This window comes from Pipistrellus kuhlii, unplaced genomic scaffold, assembly GCF_014108245.1.
Source record: "Pipistrellus kuhlii isolate mPipKuh1 unplaced genomic scaffold, mPipKuh1.p scaffold_m20_p_18, whole genome shotgun sequence".
Classification (NCBI taxonomy): domain Eukaryota; kingdom Metazoa; phylum Chordata; class Mammalia; order Chiroptera; family Vespertilionidae; genus Pipistrellus; species Pipistrellus kuhlii.
Window position 1 is genome coordinate 11099899 of NW_023425493.1, and position 16037 is coordinate 11115935.

The 16037-nt window shown below is 45.7% G+C and overlaps 1 protein-coding gene across 2 annotated transcripts in view; it reads right to left on the minus strand.

Annotated features, from left to right (window-relative positions):
• The window catches only part of KCNH1 (potassium voltage-gated channel subfamily H member 1), a 253120-nt gene that overhangs the window by 46419 nt on the left and 190664 nt on the right, over positions 1-16037 (minus strand). For both annotated transcript variants that reach the window (XM_036442598.2, XM_036442599.2), the window contains exon 10: positions 7929-8125. In XM_036442598.2, the coding sequence (XP_036298491.1) occupies positions 7929-8125 (197 nt within the window). The remainder of the gene's footprint in view (positions 1-7928; positions 8126-16037) is intronic.

The following is a 16037-nucleotide window of genomic DNA, read 5'->3' on the forward strand; positions in this document are numbered from 1 at the left end:
TGCCACCAAAGTGAGGACCAAAGTCTTGCTGCTCACTAGCAAAAGGATGGGCTGCTGGGCACTTGGGAGCAGGTGGGGGATGCTGGGTTCAGGAGGATGTGCAGACAGCAGGGAAGCACGGCCAGTGATCCCTGTGGGATTTTACTGAGAACCCAATAAGCGGGACTCCCACTGCTGGTGTACGTAACTCTGCCTTCCTGATATTCTACAGACAAGACCCGTCCATTTTACAGTTCATGGACCATTTGAGCCAAAGGAAACATTAAAGAGCATAGACTCTGTTTCCTAAATTGGCTCTGATGAATCCATCAACCATTCATCAACCAGGTATAATAGATAATAGATACTTAGCAATATATTGTACAATAACTCAAGAAAGGCTTCAGGGGCCAAATAAATGTGAGAAACACAGACCTAAAACCACCTGAAACATCAAGAAGCCAAAGTTGGCCCTGACTGGCGTGGCTCAGTGGTTAGAGCATTGGCCCCGGTACCAAAGGGTCACAGGTTTAATTCCTGGTGCATGAAGGAGGCAACCAATGGATATTTCTCCCTCACATCGAAGTTCCTCTCTCTCCCCTCCTCCCTTCCTCCCTCCCTCCCTTTCACTCTCCCTAAAAATCAATGGGGGAAAAAATATCCTCAGGTAAGGATTAACAACAATAAAGAAGCCAACTTGCTCAGTGGGGACTGAACCCATGATCTGGGATTCATCAGCATTACCCTATTTACTGTGAGTCAAACACGCACTTCTAAGGTACATTACTCTCCAAAGGACTGCATTGGCCTCCTGGTCCTCTACACTAGGCCAGATCTTTGTAACTTGTGATAAATACACTACGTAACAATACCTTAAGGTCTCTAAAGATAAATTGCAGCTTCCTCCCTAGGCATCCAAGTAGGATCCATTCTTTCCACCCATTGGAGGAAATCAGATCCGTGATGAGCCCAGTAGCAGCACTGTTCTCTACCAAACCCCACCGATGAGCCACCTGGTTGTCTGGTGGCCCTTGGGTTCCAGGCACAGATCTTGGAATCATCTGTCTGAAAGGTGTCGAGATTTTAATTTATTTTATTGATATTTTTACAGAGAGGAAGGGAGAGAGAGATAGAGAGCTAGAAACGTCGATGAGAGAGAAACATCGACCAGCTGCCTCTTGCACTCCTCCTACCGGGGATGTGCCCGCAACCAAGGTACATGCCCTTGACCGGAATCAAACCCGGGACCTTTCAGTCCACAGGCCGACGCTCTATCCACTGAGCCAAACCGGTTTCGGCAGGTGTCGAGATTTTAAAGTCCAGCCCCTACTCCCCTTTTAAAACTTTTATCACCATTTGGGGCCTCTGCATTTCCAGAAAAGCCAGGCTCATCAAAAACAATAATTGCTCTTTAATGTCTTCTCTGGCTCAGCAACACATACGCTGAGAACGTGCTACGTCAAAGCACCCTTCTAAGGTGTATCACTGCCCTGCTTTATTAATGAGTGAACTGGGGCTGCTAAGGGCCCAAGGTCACGAAGGACATCCTGGCTTTGAACCCAAGTGTTCTGACCCTAGAGACCAGATGTTAACCACACTCCCTGCTGCTGGGTGTGAGGGGTTAGTATAGGAGCTTCTCAGAGGTTCCAGGGAAGGCCACATAGGACCTGAACATCGCCCCCGGATCCTCTTGAGGAAAAAGGGACTTGGCTTTGATTTACATTTGTCCTGAAAGAATTATGATCTTATCGCCCACATCATCTGTTCCCTTCCCCACTCCTGTTCCAATACCCTGATTTTATTATCTTTATGGCTTGACAGTCTAATAGATGACTTTAATTCCACAGAAGGCCTCACGATGGAGGGATGACAAGGAAAATATGGGCTCTGTGGAGATCACTGAAACAACAGGCTGTGATGACTCAACAGGGAAGGAGATGCATTTCCAAGCACCTGGCTTTGCGGTCTCTCCATCTTACCAACCTCCCGCGAGAATGCGTTCGGGAAGAAAATGGAAGGCTTCCCCATGCCACGTGTGAGCAGCACTCTCTCTCTCTCTCCGAGCCTCCATGATTTGACCTCTTCTCTAGAATAAAATCCCCTTTGGTTAAAGTGAGCTAGAAATATACATACAGCTTTCAGGGCAGTTCACTATGGCAACCTCGGTTTGGGAAAACAGGCATTTTAGGAGGCCCCTGCTTTGAAAGCACCAGTAACTATAGTCCCAACTCCCTCCCATACTCACTAGGTTGGGACCTTAGCAAGCTAAGCAAACTCCACCCGGGGACAAATTAGCATAAGCAAACACTGGCAAAAACACACAACAATATTAGTTTTAAAATGGAAGGCCCACCCTCCCAATTACATACATGCCGCTTATCTGGTGCACTGACTGCTGTGAATTACCTACCTGCATGTCTGTGGCACGCCATTCAGTTGTGGTACATTTCCTCCAAGTCCTACGAGTGGGCTGGAGAATCCCATCCCCCCAGCTAGCATCCGGGCATGAACTCTCATCCCATGTAAGAAGGGAAGTAGGGCCCAAGTGAAACACCGATTAAAGGGAGGATCTGGTTATAAGCACAGGGGAGCAAAGCAGACCTCCAAGGGTGGAGGAGGCTGAAGGCGGGAGAGGGGCCAGGCAGAAGGAGGAGACAAATGTGTATGTGTTGAGTGGTTCCTACAGGTATATGCCACATTTATTTATTTTTTAATGACTATTTTTAAAATATATATTTTTTAGAGAGGAAGGGAGGAGAGAGAGAGAGAAGCATCAGAGATGAGACAGAATTATTGATTGTCTGCCTCCTGCACCACCCCCTTAATGGGGATCCCGCCTGCAATCCGGGCATGTGCCCTGACCTGGAATCGAACTGTGACGTCCTGGTTTATAGGTTGATGTTCAACTACTGAGCCACACTGGCTGTGCTGTATGTCACTTTTCATGTCTGCTGTTTTGAAATATGTAATCTTCTCAATATACCTAATAAGGAAGAACTTTTATAAGACCCTTGCTACAGATGAAGAAACTGAGGTTTAGAATAGTTTAGTAACTCGCCTAAAGGCACACAACTAGTCAGTAGTCAAATCAGGATTCAAGCCTAGGTCCTCAGCCCCAAAGCTGGTGGTCTTCCCAGTAAGTTACTAACATCATGGCCAGGTTAGCCTGCTGCCTCCCCAGCATAGCAGCAATGTGCCCTTACGAGGGGGAAATGTCTTTTGTCTCCCCACCTGGGATATTACTGTGATTCTGTTGTGCAAGTTTCTGGGTGTGCTTGGGGGTAGAGATGGTCACTGGAGATACTCTGGAGACAGCCTGTGCCACCCCTGAAAAATCAACAGACAGGGAGAAAGCAGAAGCCAAAGACTGCCCAGTGGGAAAAGCTGAGAGCCATAACTTGACGGAGGGAGACCCTGGGAATGGCATGCTGTTAGCAGGAGGGGAAGGAGCAGGGTTTTGAACCTGCCACTTATCAGCTGGGTGACCTTGGAAGAATGATTCTCTCCTCCGCAGGGTCCTAGTTTATTCCCTTAAAAAACGGGTTTGCTCCTGTACTGTCGCCAGGCTGTTCTGAGGATTTAAGAAGCTGACATAAAGCACATACTGACATTGTGACGTAGCTTGCACGGTGTCTGGAGTTGGTAAGGATGTTGCTATTAATAGTGTGCAAAGCTCTGACTGCAGCTAGAAGCTGACTACAGAGCCTGAGGGGAAAATGCCAGGAGAGCCTGGCACCCAAATAGCCACAGGTCTGGGATGGGGCGGGCTCCACTTCCCCTGATTTTCATGGACAACCCCATACCACCTCCCTCAGAAGAAAGAAGATGCTGTGCTTTCCTCCTGGCAAAACCCCGACTCCCTGGTGACGGACCTGAGATGTCAGACCAGCCTAATTGTCTTCCCCGTGAATGGCATGGCCAGCAGTGTGTGCGTGCCGACTTCCGCACCGGCAGGAGCTTGGATGACAGCGAGGCCAGCACGGCGTCCACTTTTCAGGTCAGCTGGTCCCTCCTTTGCTGCAAGAGGTGCAGAGGACCCTGGAATAAAACTCACCCACAGAACACGGGGCAGAGCAAGCATCTGCATAAACAAAGTCGGAGGAACTGCCTTTTTTTATTTTCCAAAAAGCTCCGGATAATAAAGAGTCGAGTGGAGCAGAGTGTCAAGTCAACAAAACAAAATCATAACAACCCACCATTTACTTGAACACATGCCATGTGCTGGACCCTGTGTGTAAAAGCTTTGCAGGTGTTATCTGACTTCCGCCTCACAGTTATCCTACAAGGTGGAACTTTTCATCACCCCCATTTCACAGATGAGAAAGCATTTGGAGCTCCCAAGAGCACTGAATGGCAAAGGCAGGATGCAAACTGGGGTCTCCTCTGGCTCGATGCCCACAAGCAAGGAAAACCAGAGGTCAAAACGCTGGGATTGGTCTCAGGTTCTGCCCTCTTCATCCCTGCCTATGACCTCAGGTGTCTTTTGGGGAAATAGAGTCAGGTGACAGTGCCCTTCTGAGTTGGGTCCCAGCAGCTGAGCTGAGAGCTGGGTTTCACACACGTGGGTTTAGGAATATAAGGATGAGGCTTAGACACAAAGGCCAGAGCAGGCCATGCCTGGTCAACGAGCCATTTCTCGTCCATTATTAACCCCGCTGTGGTATTTGTGAGATGAGGGTGGTGTGGTGGGGAAATGCAGGTGAGAGTAGATGGCCACCGAGGCACCTTCCAGCTCAGAGCTGCTGCTGTGCCCTGGAGGAGGCCTGCAGGATCAATCAATCCCCCAAGCAGATGTCAGAGGCACCGTGTTCTTAGGAATCTTTGCAAATAACACACTTGATTTTGCCAAGATAGAAACAACCACAAGAACACACTTCACTCTGCCAGGAAAAAAAAATTAGCTACAAGGATAATTCATGCATGTAATGTTCTCATCTTTTATGCCCTATGTAGCTATAAATTAATTCTCAGAAGGACACAATGAGAGACTACAATGGCAATACCAAAAAGACAAGCCTCTTTTTTTTTTCTCCAAGATAAAGAATGGCAAGGATCTCCCTAAAATTCTCTTGCATCCATACCAGACTCATTGGCAATTGTGTAGGAAAGGAAGTTTGAAGGTCAACTAATGTGACTCTCCACAGGATGCCTAAGTCCCCTTGAAATGTCTCTGAGGGGTCCCTAGGGGAAGCCCGCGTACCTTCAGGATAAGACATCCATTTTCACTCAAAGCTGCCTATTGCATTCATTGGGCAGCTCTGATCTTTCCAAGATCTTTCTTATACTGCCTGCAGCTTTAATTCTTGTGGCCACACAGACCTGCCTAAACTTCACACAGCCCTTCAAAACTGTGGCCCCGGCCCCAAGTCCTCTCTTCTGCAGAGCTGTCAGTCATTCTGGAATTATAAACCCAACATGACCCTTGAGGTGTTGTCGTTTTCAGGTCAGTCATCCTAGTTTTTAAAGACAGATTAGCTCCACAATTATTCCAAGATGATTACTCCTCCAAATAACCCAAACTGCACATTTTTCAACCTATATTATCAGCAACACTGAAAGCTGATTATAATCAACTTGCTTTCATCAAAAGAAGAAATACATCAGAAAATAGACTTTAAGAGATGCTACTTGGCTGGAAGCATCACCAGCGAGCAGCCCATGTTCGCAGACAAAGAAGGAAGAGCTGTGAATGCTCTCTTCTCCACCCCTGCCCGCTCCCCACTGGGATGTAAGTGACCCACTTTCAAATCACAGAACCAAAAAACTCACCTAGCCACAAGCTCACGTGTTATGATGTGGAAACCGAAGTCCAGAGACTCCATCCCTTTCTCCTTGCCATCTCAAAATGTTTAGTCGTTCTCTGCTCTGGGTTAGGCCCTGGGACATCAAGGCACCAAGCCCTCCCAGGTTCCTGAGCAGAGACTCATATGGCAAGGCAAGGGACTTAGAATACCAGGAAGCCTATTGTTGGGATAACCCAGTGGTCGGCAAACTGCGGCTCGTGAGCCACATGTGGCTCTTTGGCCCTTTGAGTGTGGCTTTTCCACAAAATACCATGTGCGGACGTGCAGTTACAGTGCAATTAAAACTTTGTGGCCTATGCACAGAAGTCAGTTTCTGGCTCTCAAAAGAAATTTCAATCGTGTTACTGTTGACATTTGGCTCTGCTGACTAATGAGTTTGCCGACCACTGGGAAAACCCAATGACAGGCAGAATCTTTTACAAAGGACTTGGAAGACCAAAGGCTGTTTCTTTTCTCTGCCTTTGCTCAAACTGCCCCTCCAACTAAAACACCTTCTCCCCCCACCCTCTCTCTCTCTTTCCTTTTTGGTGGGGGGCAAACTTATTCTTTAAGGCTCAACTCAGATATCACCCCCTGACACATTCTCCTCAATTGCCCATTAGCTGTACTCCCCTTTATGCTCCCATGATCCTCTGTGAAAGCTGCACTCCCTGTACGTAGCGTCATGTGCTGCACTGTGCTCCAGGTGGCCATCTTCCCTGAGATCTAGGTTCCTGGAAACAGGCGCTGAGTGCTATTCAGTTTTATACCTGTGTCTACTTCAGTTGGTATGTCCTAGGTTTGATGAGTGAACACATAAACATTTCAGCAGAATCTGAAGGTTAACACAGAAAGAGAGGAAAGAATCCCAGGCCCAGGAAGCAGCCTGCAGAGGCGCTGTGCCCAGGGGGTGGGTGGCTGTAGAGCTGCGGCGAGTTCCCAGGGTGGCAGAGGTGGGTGTGGGAAGAGTGGCTGAGCTTAGGGCTTGGGGTTAAGCTTGGGCCAGATGTGAAGACCACATAAGCTATGCTGAAGTGTACAGACATTATCCAGCAGTCAGAGTGGGAGGAATCATCTTTACAGAGGGGAGGGGGCAGATCCGATTGGTTGTTCAGGACACTGGAGTGGTCAGACAAGAAAGCGCTGCACTGAGGACAGATACAAGGTGTGTCTGGAGCCTCATGCACTATCCAGAATGTGGGGAGGGTCTGTATCAGGGGTGTTGTATCCTGAGAGCTCAGGGAGAGCCCAGAGGGGGAAGCACAGCGTGGACACAGGTTTAGAAGCCCAGGTGGAACCTAGGGGACCTGATGAGTAGGTGACCTGAGGTGTGGGAGGGGGAGAAAAAGCATCAGGTTGGGCCGGAGCTTCTAACTTGGAACGTTGGGGCAATTCGGACAATGTTAGCAGTGATACAGAGCTTTGGGGATAAGAATCTAAGATGATTCCATTAGGTCCAGAGCTACATTGGTACCAATTCAAATAAAAAAGTTAAATAAAGTGCAAGAAAATCAATCATGTAAACCTAGAGTACAAGACAAACCTTTTGATCTTCACAGTCAGAGCAATTCTGATTATTTGAGGGCTCTACAAACAACTTCATATAAGAAACCTTTTGGTTCCCCAAACTACTAACGTTTTCCAACCAGTGAAATGGGCATTTGTATGTAAAACATTTTTTAGGCCATCATATTCCATTGCTTTCTTATTTTCTGGACCCAAGCATATCATTTTCATACCTTTAAAAATTATTATTGGCAGCTGGTTAACATCCTCACATTGGGGTAGGGGTGGGGTGTCCCAGTCACCAGGGAGAACTCATTTTCATTAATGGATCCTTGTTTTAGTTTTGTTTTTAACTAAGGATCTCATATTTACTTATCTTTTTCTAAATGCTGTAAGGTCTAGATACTGTTGGGGGAAAGCCCAGAGACACACTCAGGAATGAATCTATTCTGCTCCAAACCTGACCCACCTTTTAACCTAGTAACATTCCTTCCTCCTCACTTTATAGTAAAAGCTCCAAAGAGCAAGCAGCGAACGGAACCCCTATAGAACCAAGGGTTCTACTTAAAGGGACCATGGCAAGGCTATCCTGGCTACGTGGCCGTCCTAAGCACGCACAGATTGCTCCAGGTAGAGAGGAAACTGAAACTGCCTGCTCACCCGCTTCCTCAAGTTGTAGGTGAGAATGAGGTTCCGGGAGAAGGAGTGGGAGAAGGCCGTGTAGAACTCCAGCACTTTCTGCAGGGCGTCCCGTTTGATCACGTGCAGGTCACAGTAGGTCAGGGCCCTGACGTTAGCACAGGACTGGGCCAGGGTGGCTTCCTTCCAGAACACGTCTCCAAACACATCTCCTTTCCCTAAGGAGAGAAAGTGGTGATGAGGAAAGTGCTGTCTAGGTCCAGGAGGGGTCAGCCATCCAGGTGGCTCCCCTGCTGCTCCCCAGAAATGCTGTCCATTCAGTGTTTGGCAGCTTGGGCTCAGAAAGAGCAACAGTGATTTTCATTTAAACCTTAACAACATGCAATTTAAGAAACTTTAAAATACCACAAAATACATGTCTAAGTTTTAATCAATGACTCTGGGATTGTTCATGTTACCCTCTGAACATCCTACGGGAAACCCCTGTTATTCTTTAGCACACCCTCCCCCCACCCCTACTGTCACATACACACACACACACACACACACACACACACACACCATTTTCCCAAAACACAATCGTAATCTGGAATTCCATTATGTATTTGTTGGCTTATTGTCTGTTGCCCAGCATGGGAATTCATGCGTTTTATCCCTCCACGTAACACAGTACCTAGCACAGTAGGAGTTCTCGCCATATTCAGCGTCCAAAGAGAACTGAGAAGGAAGGGGAATTGTGGGTCTACATTAGGTTGTTGTGGGGAGGGTGTGGACTCTTCGGTGGATCCAAGAACAGGTGAGATCTCCTCTGTTTAGGATGATCTGTGTGGAAAGAGTGGGATCCATCTCTTCCCATAGTCTGTCCACTGCCCTGAGGTTCATGTTTGAATGGGGCCCTGTTCCTCACCCTCTCACCCACACCTCTTCCATGCTCCTCACCCTTGCCAACTGCCCCCCTGGTATTATAAAAATATGGGCCCTATATAAATGGCATCTCCAGGATCCTAAATGCTTAGCATTCCACGACAGTGCATTTCATAAATCAACAGAGTTCTAATCCCATTTAGCCATGCTCTGGGCCAAACTTCTATCAACCTCTGACTATCTGCTTTTCACACCTGGGGATAGTCTTCCTACTTTTCCCAGTGGCCAACGTATATTTTTTAATCCTCGCCTAATGATACGTTTATTGATTTTTAGAGAGAAAGGAAGGGAGAGGAAAACATTAATGCGAGAGAGAAACATTGATCACTTTCCTCCTGTATGCGCCCCAACTGGGGATTAAACCTGCAACCCAGGAATGTGCCTTGACTGGGAATTGTACCTACAACCTTTTTTGATGTGTGGGATGAGGATCCAACCAACGCAGCCACCTGGCCAGGCCCAGCAACCAACATTTTAACATATGTCTAACACAAAGCCTAATTCACTCCTGACACAGCCTCTGGTTATAAATAGCCTGAAGTGTTGTTTATCTTGCCTCTCTCTACATTTTTCAGCACAGATAAACACAAATGTGAATCCCCAGGGAGCCAGAGAGGAGAATGCAGGGGGAAGGAAACAATGCTACATGGGTGACAGGTAACCCTGACAACCCCTGCCACACTCCACAGCTGGAACCCAGGTACAGGGACACAGTATGATCAACAGGGCAGCTGTTTTCCTAATTCAGCCTACAAAGGCGGTCAGGATTTCAAGCACCTGGACAGAAAGAACTTAACCTTTTCTTAAATACCCAACAGTGTGATTCTAGGTGTATAAGTACTCCTTAGGCACAAGCTTCTCTGAGCACTTCTACCACGTGGGCTGAGAAAAAGTGCACTAGCCACATTTCTGCACAGTTCTCCTTGTGTTTGTGCAATAATGTGCAATTCTGACTTATGAAGATGGTTTTACTACCCTATATGAGGAGGGCACATGTGTGGGGGAGTTGTTAAGTAAATATGCCTTTAAAAACATTTCAATTTCAATTTCCTTACCACGTTGTGATTCAGTCAACTGAGTGGACTAATTTAGGGCTGCAGCCGGTGGATGGGAATGTTTCTCTCTGTGGATGCTACCTGGTTTCCATGGAGATAGGCTCCTTCAGGGCATGCTCCTCAGTACCGACTCCTACCCAACAAGCCTGGCCAATTCATTCTCTAAGCTCCCTCCACTGAATCACAATGCCTCTCCTGCCTTTCATATGTATTTAATCTTATTCCTCTGCTCTGCTTCTGACACACGATGGTAGACAAAAAATGGACCCCATCTGTACACTGCAACTCACATCAATAGGCAGAGCCCAGTTCTCTTCTCCCTGAATCTGGACTGACCTTGGTCCCTGGCCTTGAGCAATAGAGTGTGGCAGACGTGGTGTCTGGGATTTTGAGACAAGGTCATAGGATGCCTTGTAACTTCTGCCTGGTCTTTTGGAACCCAACCACTATGTTTTAGGAAGAAGGAGAGGTTACTAGAGGTGTTCTGGAGAACATCCCAGACTGAGTTCTCAGCTGATGGCCAGCCTCTGCCACTCATGTAAATGAGCCATTGTGGCCACTCAGCCCAGCTCAGCCATCAGATGCCAGCAGCCCCAGCCCAACAATGGACTACAACCACAGGTGGGAAACCCAGGTGAGAACCAACCATCTGAGGAAAAACCCACAGAATGGTTGAGAAACAAAAAATGAATTCCTTAAGCCACTCATGTAGGGGAGGTTTGTTACATAGAAGTAGGAAACCAGAACACACAGAATCATTGAAATCTAGGTGAGAGGCCCATGAGACTGAACAGGTTACCTAATATCCCAGCAGAGCATCATGAATAATCCCAGCTCTGAGCGAGCCCCTCACTTTCTCCCCTGAAAGAATGAGGCAGGAAAGAGAAGTGGCTCTTATAGGGATAGACTGTCCTGAGTGAGCACCCTGAATATCAATGAGAGATACAGAATTTATAAAACTCGCCGTCTCCTTTGGGATGTAGTGGGTAACTAAGCAACAACTACTGTGAGTAGAAGAGCTTTGGTAATCTTGCCTGATTCTTAATAAAATTACTTCATCTGAGCCTTAGACTTCTCAAACAAATCTGGTAGTCATTTTTCTAATTTTAAAAGAACCCATAAAAGAAAATGATAGCTCTTCCTGTGTATTTAACATGCAAATTTATCTGTGAAAATTTGGTTTAGAAACAACTTCTTCACACCTATTGCTTAAAGCAAAGGACAACCATGTTGTGGTTGAAACTGACCATGAAAATAAATAAGTGCATCCTCAGAAATGACAAAATGCCCCTGGAAAAAGTCTCCCAAGCAAAGGTTTTGACAGACAACAATAAATGGAGGGTAGTTTCCTACCACAAAAAGTATTTCACATTGAAAATCATGCAACCCTTCTTTCTGGCAAGGAAGCATTTTTCATCTAGGTCACATTAGTGAGATTTCAGAATCTGGTGCTGGAGGACCTGCTGGACTCAAAACAAACCCAAGACTGTTCTTGCAAATGAGAAGTATGTTTGTGACCCATGCAACTTGAGAAAAGTGTCAGAGGGCAGGAGACAGAGAATCTAGCAGGCTGCTTGCAAGTTACATCCGGGGAGGAATGACTCCCCAGGTCAGCTTGCCAATCAGAAGCAAGAACAAGCCCTACACCCACCCTCATCTTTCATTCCCTAGCATGATCACCAAAGGACAAAAGGTCCCCCCCAAGCACTGGGGAATCACCATTTAATTGGCAGCATTCTTTCTTAGTGGCCATAAAATATTGATGTGTCTTACAATCCGTGGCATCTTCTAGTCAGTGAAATATAGTTCGTAACATTTAAAGACACCATTCCCCTCTCCTTATATTCTATGATGCCCCTCCCTCCCATCTCCCCCTCTGCAATGGGTCCCTCCCCTGATGGGCCACTCCTCAGGACTCCACTCTAGACCCTGTGGCTACTTACCCTCCCTCCCCTCTCTCCTTGGTTTGGCTCAGTCGCTCTACTGGCTTCAGTTGCCACCAGGTTTATACCTTGAACCTAGATCTCTCTTCTGAGACCAAAATCTCCCACTGGACACTTACACTTAGTCAATCCACACGGAACCCGTCTCCCTCCCCGGTAACTCATACTCCAGGGTTCCTCATCCCAGTGAAAGTTGTTCCAGACTCCTCCCTCGTCTCCACAGCCAATAAGTGACTGGGCTCTGATCGCTTTATCTACCAGCTATCTTTTGAGCAGGTCTACTTTTCTGCCATTAATTCAGTTCAAGTCACTCTCACCTCTCACATCCTCCTTGCTGGTCTCCCTGTCTGCTATCCATTCTCTTCACAGCAGCCAGGATGATCTTTCTGAACACAAATGTGATTCTGTCACTTTTTTGCACTCAGGTCTTTGTAGCTACTGTCCCTTCTGCCTGGAACACTCTCCCTTTCATCCCCTTCCCCAACCACCACCACTTGGTGGAATTCAGTTCATTATGCAAGTCTCAGCTCAGACACCACCTCTGCCAGGAAGCCTCCTTTGATTTCTCCTGGCTGATCTGTCTTATAAGTTCCAATAGCATCCTGTTCTACATATATATATATATATATATATATATATATATATATATATATATATATTTTTAAATATATTTTATTGATTTTCCACAAAGAGAAAGGGAGAGGGATAGAGAGCTAGAAATGTCAATGAGAGAGAAACATCGACCAGCTGCCTCTTGCACACCCCCTACCAGGAATGTGCCCACAAGCAAGGTACATGCCCTTGACTGGAATCGAACCTGGGACCGTTCAGTCTGCAGGTCGACACTCTATCCACCGAGCCAAACCAGTTTCAGCAGCATCCTGCTCTTACTCCTGTTATAAATCTTGGTGTTGTGTTATAAAACTGCATATCTACTTGTCTATCTCCCTGGTGAAATGGTTAATTCTCCTGTAAGTGTATCTGTTTGGTTCAGTATTGTCTGTCCAATCCATAGCACTACACTTGGAATGCTATAGAATGAATAAATCTATACATCAGTGAAAAGATGGTCTGAGGGAACAAGGTAAGGTGAGTGAGGATATGAAAAGCTTAGAGTGCCTCAGGATGGACGGCTTTAAGAAGTGACCTGATCTTCAGTCCAAATGCAAGAACCTGGGTGTCTACATTAAATTGTATCCTAACATCTTAAAAGGATCTGCATCTTCAAAGTAGCTGCATTGTCAGCCTGACTCCATAAGGAGTTTGCTGACCTGCTCAGAAACATTCCCATAATTCACTCTGATCCAGACTGATGCTGAGCTGAAAATTTAGAGACACATTTAAAAAATAGAAATAAAGATAATGAATATCAGAAATTACCCAATGACACCCAATGTTCTCCTTAAAAAAATTAAAATCTCACTCAAATATGGGTCACCAGCCTTCCTGTAGAGAAGATACTGAGCATGAGCAAACAGCACTGGCACCTCTACCTGAGTGCGGCCACCATTGAAGCAAGGCTTTGAAAACATCACGACAGTTCTCCTGTTCACCACAATGGCAATTAGATAAAATTAAGTTAATCAGATGTCTCTCCACTAAGTTATACACCACACATCTTCTCCTGAAAGGAGGGTTAATTTTTCAAGATCACTATAGATAAGAAGTGAAAACTGACTCGATTTTTCCTTTCTGTTTATAAAAGAATATATGTGCAGTATAGAAAATAATTGAAAAATAAGGTCACCATTCAGAAAACATCAGCTAACCTTATGGTACACTTTCCATCTTCCTTCTACTCATATATGCATTTTTATGTAATTGAAGTTATTGTTATGCATATATAGTTATATATCCTGCTTCCCCCCTTTAATATGAAGGGGGGGGGAAATATTAAACTTTAATATTACGTTGGAAACATTTTGCATGCCAATAAAATTTATATCTTGATTTACCATAATTCTTGATTTAACTAATTCACTCCATCTGGGAACTAACGTTGTAAGGATTTCCTTTAGAAAGATCTACTAACTCTTCCCAAGCCCATCCTCTCTCAATGAGGTCATGTGTTCATTACCTGATACAAATGTTTTTGCATTTCCAAATGACTAGATTATTCACACTGTACCTCCTTGCTTGGAGTACGGAGTTAATATAATTGCTTTGGTTGATGGGATAGCTATATGAATATTAATGCTCGGTTGGAGTGTTTAGAGAGACACTGAAACACTTTCCTCCCCTTGTGCTGAGCATGAAATCACCTATGACATCGATTTTTATTATAGGGCGCGTCAGCTGGTCCTCTTGGTATGTGGAACAATGCACCATGGGAGATGGCAGCACAGGAAATGGGGGCACCCCCCTCACTGGCTCTAGCTACAAGAATCTTGCAAGCATCTCTGTGAAGGACTTAGAGGGTTTATAGGAAGCGGTTGCATTTTTTTTAAAAAAACCTTTGTTAGATAGCCATTCTGTCTTCATTGTCTAGCCAGCCTTCCCTGTTCAATTGGTGTTTTTTTGTTTTGTTTTGTTTTTTGGGGGTGGGGGTGGTGGTAGCACCTACTAAAAAAGTGTCATAATTTTCTGATTGAATCAATAAATAAAAGGAGTGCTGTTAAGACTAAAAATATATTATTCTTTCAAATTGTATCCTAACACCTTAAAAGCACCTGTGAAACTTGGAATGATGCCAACTTCCTCAAGCGTTACTTTAAAAAATAAATATACTGATTTTGAAAGTAGCACATGCTCTTTTAAAGAAAACTTGAGAACAGACCAATGCATAAGAAGAAAATGAAAATCTCCTCCAGCCTCCCACACCGGAGACCTCCGTGGTCTCTGACCGCTGAGTTAGGTCAGCCCACACGGAACCTCCCTCCCTCCCGGTAAACTCATACTTGAGGGTTCCTCATCCCAGAGACATGCTGATGAAGATGTCTGTGGGCTTTTATCTATGAATGTGTCTCCTCACCTAGCTGAGATCATGTATTTACAAACTGTATTTTACTTATTTATCGTAAGAGTGTCTAATAACATTTAAAATTCCTTGTGAACCTTTTGAAGAGCTATACTCCCATGTCTTTTAAAATGTTCTGAAATACTGGCTCATTTAGAAAAACATTCACATGTTTTCTCTGTACCTTTCTTTTTATTGTTGTTGTTGTTTTCCCTATTCCTTCCTCTGAATCCTAAATCTCTGTCTTAAGTCCTTTCCTGGTTCCAGACCCACCTTTCTGAGTGGCTGTTGAAAACTCCACCTGGATACTCATCTTAAATGCAACAAGTCAAAACCAAGCCATCATCTTCCTCTTTCTCCATCTCTTCCTCTGGAGGCCTCCTCTGTTACCGCTGTCGCCCTCTCCCTCCTTACCAGTGCTCTGGGGTCAGCGTCATCTCTCTCACCTCCTGCTACCTGCTCCTCATATCCTATCATTTACAACCTTTCAGACTCTCCTTCCACCTGCCCCTCATCCACCTGCCCTCCCATCTCAGGTTGCCAGATTTAGCAAACAGCCATACAAGACACCCAGTTAAAGCTGAATTTTAGATACATGAATAATACCATTAAGCATCATGTGTCCCGGTCAATGTTTGGAAATATTTAAGCTAAACAGTACTTGTTCTTTATGAGAAATCCCAATTTAACAGGATGTCCTGTATTTCTGTGGTCAGCAAACCATGGCTCATGAGCCACACGCGGCTCTTTGGCCCCTTGAATGTGACTCTTTCACAAAATACCATGTGCAGGCATGCACGTACAGTGCGATTGAAACTTCGTGGCCCATGCACAAAAGTCGGTCTTCAGCCTGGGCAAATCTATTTTGAAGAAGTGGCATTAGAAGAACAGGGGGTGTCAGTTGCATGTGTTTCTCCAGCCGCGGTTTGCTGACTGCTAGTGTATTCTATTTGGCAACCCTACCTCTCTCAGTTTCTACTGCCTATATCTGAACACTTCTCATCTCCTCCAGGAGCCCTAGTATCCTACTGACCTCCTGGCCTCTAGTTCATTAATCTTCACAAAGCACAGCTCTAACGATGTCATATTATACTCACCACTGTTGGTGGCTCCCCACAGCCTGTTCTTCATGCTGACATTGAGAAACATCCACAGCCTATCCCTGAGCTGCCGCTCCAACCCCAGGCCCTACTGCTGCCCCTTGAAGCACAGCTTCTCCAGGCCTCGGCTCCCACCACTCTTCCCATCTGAA